Source organism: Bactrocera oleae, chromosome 4 (assembly GCF_042242935.1).
Source record: "Bactrocera oleae isolate idBacOlea1 chromosome 4, idBacOlea1, whole genome shotgun sequence".
Lineage (NCBI taxonomy): Eukaryota > Metazoa > Arthropoda > Insecta > Diptera > Tephritidae > Bactrocera > Bactrocera oleae.
The window spans coordinates 61,289,419-61,304,078 of NC_091538.1; the positions used below are offsets into that span (position 1 = coordinate 61,289,419).

At 33.2% G+C, this 14,660-nt stretch overlaps 1 protein-coding gene across 8 annotated transcripts in view; it reads left to right on the forward strand.

Moving 5' to 3' along the window:
- Positions 1-14,660, forward strand: part of Dh44-R2 (Diuretic hormone 44 receptor 2) — a 63,874-nt gene that overhangs the window by 28,956 nt on the left and 20,258 nt on the right. For 7 of the 8 annotated variants that reach the window (XM_070108881.1, XM_070108876.1, XM_070108875.1 and 4 more), the window contains one exon: positions 12,352-13,270. In XM_070108881.1, the coding sequence (XP_069964982.1) occupies positions 13,055-13,270 (216 nt within the window). In that variant the 5' untranslated portion in view covers positions 12,352-13,054. The remainder of the gene's footprint in view (positions 1-12,351; positions 13,271-14,660) is intronic. The other variant, XM_036378236.2, reaches the window with a different exon arrangement.

The following is a 14,660-nucleotide window of genomic DNA, read 5'->3' on the forward strand; positions in this document are numbered from 1 at the left end:
TTGAACCTGGCGTGTGCTGCCACAAAATACTTTTCGAATAGTAGAAAGAATAAGGTTTAGTGAGGCCAATTTTTGTCAATATATGGGAATACATTTTCCATTCCACCATTATAGTACAATAATTTGCCATTGCCCTCGTCTCTTAGCACATTATAATATGTATATTCGATTCGTCACCTTATACTCTTTCTGCCACATTTGATTTCTGACTTCAATATACTATCAGATATTTATGCAAGCTTCGTGTTATTCAGTCGGATTCAAGAAACCGAGCGGATATCCATTTAAGATGGTAAAACTTCTTTAGTTTCTATTGGATTTATACCAGTTTCTTTTTCCATACAAACGATTATGAGGATACCTCAAAAAAAGTGATATAGCTTCTTCATAGTATCTTTGATATTATTGCAAGATAATACGTGGATAACTTAAAATATGTTATAATTTCTTTGTATTCCCTTTAATTATAATCGATTTGTATCAGTTGCCACTTGAACTTTATACAAGATAGTGTGTGAATATCTCAAAAAGTAGTATAACTTCTTTCTATTCTTCTCTATTTGATTATGCCACTCTATGTAGTTTAAAGCAGTTTCTTGTTCGATTCTCCAAAGTTTGAGGCATCGAAGACAACTAATATTTAATACCCTGTCGGAATGACAGGTTGATTATGTCCACAAAAATCGATCGCAAAATCTATGTTATAGTATGTGTTTTTAAATATCAATAATCTTCACCATTTGTGCTTATTATTGCTACCCATTTCGATTCGCCAACTCGCTTGCGTGATATTATATCGCCAGTCTTATAGTAGTTGTTAGTTCGATTGACCATTTTCAAAACTTTTTGGATACCACTGTGTAAATCGTTTTCCGGCACATTTTGAATTACAGTTCTGTAAAAATTTCACCAATTTCTTCAAATTGGGAACAAGTCGATACACCGCTATCCTCTTATGGTCTAGAGGTAGATCTATGGACCTTAGCAGTGGTCAACAAAAGGAACTTGTGCGGATGGGAGATCCTTCTAGTAATAAATCCACTGACCTGATGGGCTCACATGCGATGAGACTACATATTTTGTCGCCTGCTAATGCCAAAGCTGTATGGAAGAAGACGAGCTGGAATTATCTACAAACTTTTTTCTCAACTACCAAGTTTTTGCCAGACATAAGAAGAACCATTTGAGTAGACACACTATCAGCGAACTTAACGAATTACCTGTGATTGATCTTAGTCGCCTTAACAAATTTGTAGTAAGTCGCCAAATAAACTGACCGACCAAATTAAAGATAAATATCTTTTTAATCCTTTTCTGCTGTAGGAAATGCACCTGTGAAGAATATTATAGCTTTAGCACAGCGAATGTACGTTTTTTCTTGTTTTTTGAATAAAATCAACACGTTTACCAATACCCGCTATTAAATCCTAAATTTTTCTTTGCCTAAATTTACAACTTTCTTTTGAACTTTTTTAATACGTGTGAATCCGCTTTTTGGCGCCATATTCAATATTCAGTATTCCAAACTCTTAAATATAACATATCTTAAAGTCAAAAATTTCTAAAATATTTCATCTTTTGTACTAATTTTAAACGATTTTCTTTGGAATACAAAAAAAAAAAGAACAAAACCAAAAATAATACTGGAATTTCCACGTAACTAAAAAACCGAGACCAAAGCAACGGATGCAACGCTTTTTAAGTCACTAATGCATAAATATTTACATTTGCAGCTATTTTTGTTTCGAACTCTTTTCTTTTTCTACCAGAAACCACAAAGGAAGAGAAAAAAAAATTATAAAAAACATTTTAATTCGAACAAGTTGAAGGTAGTATATACGAAGTAATTCATTTTTGTTTACAAGTGCCAAATGTATAAGGCACAAAAAACGTGCAAATATAAATAACACCGCAGAGTAGTAATGCCTTTTAATTTGAAAAGTAAACCAAAGACAATACGGACAACCGAATTAGTGAATTGTTTTTTGCTGCTTTTTTATTTATTTGCGAATTTCGTGCGCATTTGTGCGGCTGAGTAATGCAAATAAGAGTCATACCAATAAAAGCCTAAAACACACACATACACATAGATTTACTTACGTATGTGACTGTGTACATATGAAAGATTAAAATAACCGATGAATGTACATTAAAAGCGCAGAAAATCCATTTGCGAGCAAAAATAAATACACAAATGAAATGAAATCATGTGATCGACACGCAAAAATTAACCACAAAATTAACTAAAAAGGTGTATGGACGCAGCTTAATTGCTGTATTTTTACAAATATATATTCGTTTAAAAATCATGAATATGTAAATTGTTCTCACACATATTTAAAAATACATCTCCTGACGTTCAACTAGCGAGGCAAACCAATCATTAGCCAGTGTCCGATTGCTTGAATAACAATGTAGTACAAATACCAGCATAACAATAGGTAACGTATACGCCCGGCATGTCATCACTCTTTAATCTCATATGCACAAGCAGCTTACAAAGAGTTTTTTCTTTTAGGTTTAAAGTGCAAAAATGCATATGGTTCGTTGCGCTGACCCTTGGCAGAGCATTGCAATTTGTCCTTAGGACCAGGACATTTCTGCGCCAGGACATTTGCTCACTTGCATGCCCATTGTCTGTTGCATTCTCGAAGTACATATACCTGCTCATACTTTCTTCCAACTGAGTTTCAAGTGCTGATATGACAGTGTATATATTATATTATAAATATTTGCAGTCCTGCTCTTGGCAGCTTTGCTTGCTGGCATGTTACAGGAAAATTCGCTGTCGAGCATAGAAAAATCGTTTCCAGCAACATTGCAGCGGAAATATACAAGCATGAAAAGACAGATTGTGCAATGCTTAGAACTTCATATGCTGCACATACTTCTCTTATTATATTTAGATTTATGTATTCTTTGTGGTGTAATGTAACTATCTGCTAAAAGCAGAGAACATTACACACAATCAGTTATCAATCCTTGTCATAATTCACTTAAGACCCGCATAGAACTCTGCACTTTTTAACCGGAATAAGTGCTTGCACGGAGATTATTTGATGTGTGAGAGGTTAAAATAAACAAGTTTCAAGAATTGAGAAGGAAATATATTTATATTTGAACCAGATAAATATTAAAAGCTAAAAAAAAAATTAGAAATAAACTTAACTACTATGTAGCTATTTTGGGCTATTTTCAACAAAAGTGGGCTTATATTCAGACGATTATAACTGTTTATCAAACTTCTTAAAGTCATCAGTATGTCAAAAAAAAATATATATGTATGTACATATCTGAAACATAATGTCTAACTATCCAGCGATAAGAATAGTTTTAATGGGTAGTCTCACATTGTATTCATATAAGTGAGCCTAAAAAATTAAACAATGGTGTTAAAGATTATATGCGAGCTCTGGAATAACCGAGAATATATCAGTACACAGCATATGAATCTTTAGAGACATTATATATGGAACAATTATAGTTAATGGTTTTCATTCATAGCAGTCTGAAATGTACAATTCAATTCAATTCATTACGTATTCTTCACTAATATTATAATGTGGTTCAGAGAAAAGAAAGAGTAGTAAAGCACTAATACTCTAAACCATAATATTTTTAAAGTTTGTCGAACAGAACGCAAAATTGGGTAGACAATTTCACGTCTTTAAAACGTTGCTCCAAAGTAAGCCTTTGTATGGAAATTAAACGAGGTATACTGTACATAAATATCCAACATACGTATCTACTCTGTTAGCTATTCTTGACTGCTAGACTTTTAGAAAATTCTCTGTGTATGTGGTATATGGTTTGATACTAATATGATGACTTATTTTACAGTTCCAAACTCGTCGCCTCTACAAGAAAAAGCCTATATATCACAGTTGCCCTTAGCTCCTTATCTAATTTTATTAGCAACTGTTATATAATAAAGGTAGCGTACAAGCAGACACATATGAATACACACCCCTTTAAGTATTATAATTGAGCCTTCTTTTTATAACCCAGTATGCCTCAGATAAATCGCCAAAATTTAACCATCTACATAATAAAATTAAAAAAAATTTATTTGAAATAATTGTTTTTTTATTTTTTCAAACAAATCTTCAATATTTTAGTAATGTTGCAATTTCGATTACCTTTGTATATGGTGCATATACGTATGTGTATGTATGTAAAATTTATAAAAATATTTTGGAAATAACTACAGATTTGTAAACTTGGCTGAATGATTAAGTAAAATCATGTTCCAAAAATATTTTAGTTCATTTTCAGTGTGCATAACTGTTGCCACTTTCTCTATCATGTTCACTTATTGTTGTAATGTCTCCTGGTAACATTAGATTGTAGCACAAGTCTTTTGCAGCTACTAGGATTTATTATTATAAAACGTCGTTAGATGTAACTGTAATACTGCTTGTTGAGTACGTTGCATGGTCATATATCAACATATTTCTTAACCTTTTGCAACATATTTTACATGTATAACTGTAAATGACAATATATTTTGAAATATGCATGTAATATTTTTCCATTTTCTCGTCAGGCACATCTACATATACATACATAAGCAAATTTATATATATTGTATTTCATAGATAGCATATTTCTAAATGGTTGACTTAAAGTGCATCCCTTAGGATAAACATATATAATATGTTTACTAGTGTAGTTTGCATAGAAAATACTGGGTATATTCATAACTAAATATTAAAAGGATAATATTTTGTAGAGCATAGCACCTTGGACAATACAACTACGCCTACTTCCTCCAAGTGGCACTTAATTTCATCAAACTCTCTCATTCTAAAATCAAGCATCAATGAAGATATTGTAATAAAAATTTCCACAAAGGGTGCCTCTAAAGTGTCCAAGTCGGATCAAACCATACCAAAATTAATTGTTCGGGAGGGTTTGCCGTAAACACGCGGATATTGGCAGGGTTGGTGGATTGTCACCAATTGGACCAATAGAAAAGAAATTTTTATTCATCAGAACAATTGCAGGCCACACACATCGAGAGGGACTCTACGCTGCGGGAGCTTGTTTCAGATGCTTTTATGCATCCACCTAATATTTTGGATCTACCGTCAAGTGATTACTACCTATTTCTGTCTATGGCGATTGTTTTTGCTAGTGAAAAACTTCCCTCAAGAAAAGCTTGTGAAATCGAATAATGTATTTATTTTACTGCTTCTCATATTTGGATTTCTTTCCAATAGATTGTATTCTATATATAGTAAATCGATCAATATGTGATATGCAAGTATGATAGTGAAACTAGGTTAGGTTAGGTTAGTCTGAGCCACGCATAGACCAGTTTTGGTCCTTTGCGATACCAAATGGATAATGAAACTAAGTGGCCATATGTTTCTGCCCACAATTTAGCTTAATTAATTCGAAAGTTCAAACTTATAAATATAACACCTAAATTATAAAGTGATTTTCTAAAAATAATTTTTTTCATATTTCAAAGTTCTTTGTCCTTCTCAAGTTTCCAGTATAAACAGCACATCTACTCAGCAGATTTGAAAACATTAGAAAGTCATCAATTGTTTTTTTATCGAATACTCTTGTTAACTTCCCGCAGTCCTTGAGCAACTATTGACTTTTATCGTCTCTGCATTTACCCTACTTATGGACATATCTATGTCTGAAGCACTTGCTAAGAGCACTAAGGTCATGGAATAATAATTTCTTTAAAAAAAAACTATAAAAACTAGTAGAATTCAGCTACGTAGTTGGTTCAGCTAAGAGCGAAAAAGCAATAACAAATGGAAATTTATATACTTCTACTATATATACGAGTATACATATGTATGTGTTTATATGTTCGTATGCGTGCTTGTGAGGTACGCAGGCGCTGCGTAAAAGAACACTCACTTTAATGTAACACTTGACACTTTTACGGCGACTGACATCCACTCCACAACTCCACGAGAGTCTCTCTGACGTAGCAAAGAATGAAGTTGACACTTTTGGTTTTCGTTTGTGCAATTCTTGTTTTCGTCTTTCTTTGAGGCCACATTGAAGAAATAACAGTTTAGATGAAGGTTGCAGTGACTATGGAGGGGGTTTAATGATGACTGATGAGATAAAAATATATCAACCGGTAATGCTTGGTTGCGCGGTGTAGTGGTGTGGTGGTGGTTATTATATGTGCATATTGTCATATTAACACTTTTCAAATTATGCGAAATGGCTGCCGTATCGAGCGAACTCGCGATAGTAATTACACATATGTACGCACATAGTGCAACGTACGAACCGTTCGCTAGTTGCTAAGTAAATAGGCGCGTTTAATGTTGGCACTGGCGCGATGTGCTAAAACCCAGCGGCCACAGAATAATCACAAATGCAAAGCTTAAATGCAGAAAAAAGTGTTGAGCACGGACGCGTGCCTAAATATAAATAAATCATATGTGTGAGAACACTAGCTCTATGTACCCAGATGGTACTACTAGCGCAAATATTTTTATATGGAAATTATTTTTAGCCACACGCTGTTGCGACAGACGACGTCACATTGTAACGCTAAATGGAGTGTAGCGAAAATACTTGTTTTTAAAATTAAATACGCTAATAAAATTTATTGTTATATATACCATATAGTATGTATGACACAAAAATATATCACGTGACTAGTTGAAGGCTATCAACACGAAGTTAGAGGATGATGATTATGATGTTTACCACTATTAGACAATGCAAAGACATTGGCATATTTATGAAGCGAATTAGAAATATAGAGAAAAATTAATCATATGTATTACATTCTTTTACCTCATAAATTGTATAAAAATCGATATTGAGCAATAAATAGTCTTTAAAAACAATGTTCTATAATTTTGATCTATTAAACTATAAATATTGTTGATCATCACTTTTTCGAAACGGTGCAAAAGTCATAAGGAGTAAGAGAGAACAGCAAATTACTATGATATATTTACTTATCTTGTCTCTAGAGGTGATTATCATTTCGTCACAAATCAAATCAAAGTGTATTTCTTCAATATCTTACTCGCTCACAGCCGTAAACACCGAAAATCGGTTGATGTATGGTAAGTAATGAGATCCCGATACGCGAAGGCAAGTGTGCTTCGAATAATGGTAATAATTCTGTGGATTGTTAGTAGCTTTCTGCATTGCCAAAAAAGAACAGGGCTACCCCAAACTATTTGAGGCATTTTTGATAACAAAATAAAATGATAAAAAAAGTATTGTTAAATCAAACTGGATGAACATATTTTTAGATCGTTGAAGCTATCTTCAAGTTTTTCCGCTGCCATATTTTAGTGGTATTATGAATCGTCTTTTTCTGTAAAATAGCGCAGTTAAAAATCCATGATATAAGCGGGGAGTGTTTTAGTGGTACGTAAGTGGTAGTCATGTAGTGACGATCTCTATATGGTGCGAAAGCTTTTTAAACCCTGCTAGCGGCCTATAAATAAGGGTAAATTTTGAGCTCCCGCCAAACCCAATATGTCAAATATTCAAATATTCAAAAATGATATGCTTAAAACGTTGTTTTAATATCTTAATAGTGACAGCTTTCTCGATCCAGCTTTTTGGATGCACGTTTAGTTTGTCTGGCAGTATTTAGGAATGAGCTCTAAATATGTGTTTCGAAAAAGTAAGATAAATCTTAACTCTTTTATTTATTCAGCACTCAATACTCAGTGTTGTCTCAATCAAAGTAAGCCCTCTTAAGTATTATTCATATATAATATTTCAACGCTTCCTGCAATCCTCAAAGTATTCGGATAAGTACTATTTCGTATACCCTTGAGCTTTATCAGCGATGTAGTTTTTAGATGACAGCTGTCAAATAGATGTCAATTGGCAGCTGTCAAATAAGTTCCAGATAACAACTATCAAATAAACGTCATATGGCAACTGTCAAATAGACGTGGGTTGACAGCTGTCAAATAGATGTCAGTTTTAGAGTTTTAGAGACACCAAAAAGTCTAATGCGGAGAACGGTTGATTGATCCGTCACTACTTTAACGATGATTCGACGATTCTCATTCATTGGTATCTTCTCGATTTCTGGAGAAAGATTGCCGCTGCCAACAGCTCAAATATTTTGGAGCATTTAATAAAAATTATTAACATTTTTTAACTCTCACAAGCAGACATAGGATGATATATAATATATAAACAAACATATGATGTATATAATGAGGTTTAAGATATTGTTTTCACATCACTAAGCAATAATTTTCAAAAAATTCAGTTGCTGTCTCAGACCGCAGACAGTATGTTCCACCGCATTACGATAACCTCAAATGTACCAATTTTGATTCATACTCATATATTTTGTATATATGTACATAATTAATGCAAACTTTTATCTGTGTAACCTTATTATATATGTTTGCATATTTGTATAGAGTTTTATATACATATATTTGAAGAAAGTCGCATGCGACAGAATTTATAACATATATCACTTAAAAATACATATACTTATGCTTATATTATATATATGTAAAATTTTTTGTTTTTTGTTCTGATTTACAAATTCCAGCACGCATTCAGTAAAAAAAAAATCTGGTTATCCCAGCCTATTTATAGACCTGACGCACATATATACAAACTTAACAACGACCAAACTTGTTGTTAGCAGTTAGCTTACCTGTTGATAACAATAATAAACAACAACATTAGTTAGTGTATATAACTGTAATCGTAACGAAAACTAATTTAGTTTTGATAAGATTGTGCGTTTGTGTGCCTGTGTGTGCGTGTCGGTTTGCGCTTGTTTATAAGTATTCTTCCGAAACTAACAAAACAACTTATAACTAAAATATAAAATCGCATGCAAGCAGTAAAACACAAACTACAAACGGCGATACATATTTGCACAATAAAAAATTTATGAATGAAAAAATATTTTTTTTTGTTTTGCAAAATTTAGAAATTTGTTTTTATGATTCACTTGCTTCTTTATTAGCCAGCAATATATTATCAGTGTATATTAGGGTTGTTAATAAAAAATTAGAATTTTTCCAATTGTATATATAAAAAATATATAACTTTTAAAATTACTGAAATTTTTTAGAAAGATTTAGTTATGACTGAAAATAAAATTAAATATGTTTGCTTTTAATGTTCAAGCACTACCTCACTTTAGAGGCCTTCATGAAACTACTAAAAGTATTAAAATATGAATTCAAATCGATTTTCATTTATTTTTAACCGAACTCAAAGGTTTGCCTGGATCCGAAGCGGTGCAAACAGGGACACGCTGAAATTTTCTCCTCCTTTATCTGCATCACTGAAAACTTGGATCACTGCGTCGCAAAGTCACTTCAGGTAGCGTTTTCTCTGCTCACATACCGATGTGGGATATGTGGACGGCGAGAAGTCGCTGGGGAACAAGCGTAGTGATCTTTTTCAGTAATGAGTCAAAGCTAGGAAAATTAGAGGGGGAGTTTTCTATAAGGAGCTCTCCGTCAAGCTTAGTTTAAGGGTAACGTATCACCATAGTGCTTTTCACGCAGAAGCGGCTGCACTTAAGGTAACAGTAGAATTTTTCCTCAAAAGTGCAGCAGTTCGCACACTGTGCGCTCAAAGTTAGTCAAGGAGTGTCAATAGCATCAAGCTACTTCATTAACAGACTCGTTAGGTGCGTCGTAATCGTGGAATTGCCGGAAACTACAAAGCCACTGAGCTCACACGTAGGGGCAACCTTGTACGGGGAACGAGATGAATCACCGTTGTCCTCTTGCGTTCTAGCGCTAGACCTGCTCGAGTGAACATAACAGGCGTTCCTTCTGAGCTAGAGTAATACGCAAGAGATCCACTAAATTACTTGGCCTTAGCAAGGTTCATCTTACCGCAAACTTGTCGGACGCAACTTGTCAACGTTGTATGCAAGTAGGTAAAGTGAGAACATTTTGCAAGACTGAGATGGAAACTTGTCGGCAAGCATACTTTCGGCGAACCAAGAGTGGGAGGCTTATCCAAATTGTGTTAGACTCAAAGCGCTTTACCGATTTTCGATTTTCAAAGGTCAATTAATCAATTTATAGGAGTTTACAACGGAGCAGCCTTCTTAGCTTGGCAAGTGAGATACTTGTTGGAATTTTTAACAGAATCGACCTTTTAACCTAGTCTAACCGTACTTAAAATCCCGATGTACTAAATTTATTATGAACAAGACATTGAAATTATGGGGTATATAAAACGTCGAGATGAAAACTTGCTATAATAGGTGTCAGCACCATTGAAAACAGTCTTATAAGTAGACCATGTTAATTCACTGTCAAGGACAGAAATTGTGAAATTTTCTTTTTGAGTATAAACAATTAACGTTAGGTTCGATTATTTGTGCTTTTTATTTATACAATCAAAACGTGATTATTTTACTACGAATTAATTATGGGATTTTCTTTGTCAAAATGTCATTGCCAACCTTTTCGCGAGTTTGTATTGCATTAATGTGTTGAATGGTGAATTTAAAGAATTGCAGTCTATTACGTGACAACATAAAGGCAGGTTAGGTCTGTCCTAGCTTGAGACATATTATTTTGTCATATTTTAGTTATCATTTGCGTTTTTAGATAAATTCACTGTAATTTATGAGAACTTAAGATGGCTCACATTTTTGCAGAATCATGCAGGTATTTTTGTAGCAATATATTAGGAGAGAGTTCTTATAAGTACGACAGTTCAAACGCTGCGCAATAGTTAAGAAATCTGCACGCCACGAGATTCCCAGATAAATTTTTCTATTCTTATTCTATGCTATTTTTATTAATTTCAATCTTAACAACAGGTTAAGCAAAAAACTTATAAAAGAGAGTTGCCCCGTTGCTGCACAGGTTTTTTTTTTATTAATTTTATAAAAGCGTTTATCTGCATGAACTCGTAATCGCACACTGATTTTTAACAAGTTTATCAAAATGAAGATATCAAAGTTCTGATAACTTTTTTTTTATCCTGAGTTTATACAAAACCAAGTTTATCTAATCATGTTTACTTAAAAATTTTTAAATTTATGTCTGATTTGCAGGCAATATATAATAATTCTGTGTATACAGTTGAACATAATAGTAGGTGTACAGGAATATATAGAATACAGAGAAAACTGTTTAAATTGATTGAATATTTTTCTGTAAGAAATAAGAATATGATTTTTTCCGGTTTTTATGAAAATTAATATCTACATATTTACATACATATAGTATTGTGAATAGATGCGGACGAATGTAGTATAGATAAAAGTATTACTAAAATATTACTTGTTGAAAGAATTAGGCTGAAAACAGATTTTTTTTCTTCATTTAAAGGTTAACGGATAAGGTTTAACCAATGTATTGAATATGATCCTTTGCATTCTTATTGAATGAAGATTTTAGTGCAAAATGTTTTATTAGCTCCCTACCGTCAGGGTACTAGCTTGACTAAAACTGGCTGACTTTCTACGTTAGTCCACCTTTAGAAGTAAATCCATATGTTTTGTAAATTAAATATAATTATATATTAACTAGGCTTCGAACTGCTCCTACATCCACCGAATCCTCTTCACTTAGTCTCGCTATTTCCTTGTTTTCAGAACTCGAGAGCATGGATAGAAATCGCCATTTTGAAGCAAGAGACTAGCCATACTACGAAAATGGTATCGGAATCTTGTTAGAATGAAATAAATTTATTTTGAGTAGAGAAGTAATGGTAACTTTGAGTGGAAATGCCAAATGCCTTCAATCAAAACGAATAGTTTAAAGGAACTTTCGAAGATTTTTTGAAAAATTTAGGTTTTGTGCAATGTTAGTTAGAACACATATGGGGAAAGGAAAATAATAATAAAATTGTGCATACCAATATCGTAGTATGGAACTAATAGTTACTAAATTAAGTTAGGTTTGATGGCTAATCCCTCAAAATAGTGGAGGATCACACTTAGACTGGTATGTACAGTTCTTTGCGAAGCTCCGTCTCCGTCCTCCATCGAAGGTATGTGAGCAGAGAAATGGCAGACGAAACTAAGCTAGACTACCAGGTAATCCCCAGGCTCGCAGTCATCAAATTACCCAGTTTCTCTGAATCTAAGAGCAGCTTTCGCAGCCATACACCTTCCTATGTCCACCAGTGCCATATGCAGCAAAACCTTGAGCGTCATAGTTGGTATGGTTCGTAAAGTACCACACTTAGTACGAAATTTCCTTGAGTTACGGTTTTTTGTTACCACACTTATGTGACAGACTGTATTTGTTCGTATACCAATGCATTAAACTCGTGTTTGCTACCGAGTGTTTTACTTTTGCTTACTCATATACTTAAGACCTGTAAATTTTGTCTAATTGAATGCTTTTTTTTCGTTTGTTACTTCTACTTTATTTACAGTTATTGTCCAGAGATAAGAGGCAACGCATCGCCAGCAGCAAATAAAATTTCCTTTTCTAATTTCACTTTCATTTGAATTTCCTAAGTGATATAGATGGCAAACTGTTGCGGCTGGTTGAAGGCCACTGTAATCATATTTACAAACTAAGGTACCGTTACATTAGAATATTGCGTGATAAAAAAAAACACACACACACAACAAATACGCGCATAAAGTATAATTACCACAACACACCTTACCACCAGCAAAAGCACGACGAAAAAAGAAAGAAGAAACAGCAAGTAAAATATGCAAATAGTGAGGCAGCAATACAAACAAAAACAATGCGAATTGTAAACGCACAATTTGCCGATAAAATGGCTGCAATGATCCAGAATCGTCGCCAATAAAGTTAGCGCTAGAGTCAACAGCGCTCACAACAACAACAACAACAACATTAGGTAAATTGCAACAAAGACAGCAACAAACAACTTAGTAATAGCAACTAATTGCTAGTAGACCAAAGTCCACAACAACAATAATAGGAACATAAAAGAGGCGCCACAGCAGCGACACCATCAGCTCTTGTGGCTAGTAAGCCAAGCCAGGTGCGCTGCACATCCACACACGCACACCGCTAATATAACTGTATATCACACCTCAAATTATATAAGCACCTACACATATATACCGGCAACACAGACTGGATTGCCAACACAGAAAATGTCCAACACAGATCTGCATGCTTTTTTCGAAGGATTGGATGATTCGGCAGCGGCAGCGGCGGCCGAAGTGCTCGATATCGAAAATATTATTGCCAATTTCTCAACGGAAATGCTGCGCATGAACAAAGATATCCCTGATGCGACTGCAATGAACGAAATTTCCATAAACCAAACGTTGAAGGCGCTTTGCGAGAAGAGCGGCAGGCGCACCGCGGTGAGTACAATTTCACTTTCATAAACACACACACATAAATGCATACTTATAATACATATACATTATATACATACATACTTATAAGTTCAGAGTTAAGCCCGAAATTTATAGTGCTATTCCGAACGCGTTGTTGATAACGCTGCTTTTGCTGAATTGTGTTGCGAATTTGCTGCTGAATTCGCGGAAAATTCCGTAATTTCGTTCGAAGTGCGAAAATTTTTGTAATTATTATTCTTTACGTATTTGTTAACAGATCGGTGCACAAAATAATTTATTGCAACATAATTCAGTTAATTTGTATGTGTTTAGTTAGTTTAGTATATGCAATCAAAAATACATATTTTGAAATTCACGAGCCTACCCATAAGTTAAAAAGTTGTCAACAAAACTATGAAATCAATTTATACACTATATTTCATATACTCCCACTCTAGATTAATAAATGCTCATTAGGGTGAGCCATAAAAAAAATTCACCCATCAATTTTCACCCTAAGGTAGATTTTTAACGAATATTCTGCTCAACTAAAATCCACGATGAAAAAATTGTTTACCTAAACGGTTCAAAAGTTATGGCATTTTTAATAAAAATATGTTTTTTTAAACCTTTCAAAATTAAGCAAAAAATTTCTCATTGCAAGTATATTTTTTCTCTGTATATAGGTTCATTTTATGTCATGAATTTGATAAGTTAGTTTTTGGCTCACTTTATTAAGAGAATTACAGCAATTGAACCATTAATTGTTATCAATTTACCTTACGGTAGAACAATTAACTAATTGCCCAATAAGCATTTAATTAACGATAGATTGATATTGAAAACCAAGGCAACCTTTTAAAATTTGGTGAAGAACAAAACAAATGAAATTATTCAAAACCTACCTAGCTTTTTGTACTGCTATTGGTTCCAATAGCTGTTCTCCCTCCTTTTTAATCAGATATTCTAAATCTAATCAAAGGATCAATATTTGCATTGAACTAAATTAATTCAGTATCAAAACTAAGGAAGTATTCAAGTCTAGAAATAAAATAAAAATTTTTGTCTTGTATATTTTCAAAATTTAACTGTTCAAGAAAATATCTACAAAAGAATTTTTCAAAATTCAAATTATTTTTTTGACTTTTTACTGTATTCTTGTCATGTTAATAAATAACTAATAAAAAAATAGATAGTCAAAATATTGATTGGCTTTTTTTTACTTCAAAAATTACCTAAAATTCATGCCTCTAAACTACTTGTAGTATACCCGCTTAAGTTATCATCTCTTTTATTTAAACTAAAGTCTTATTATCACAACTATAACAAAACTTTTTTTACAGTTTACAAATACTATTTTTTTTAGCTAAATAATAATTTATGCATTCAGTGATGATGTAACAATTTTCGTCTT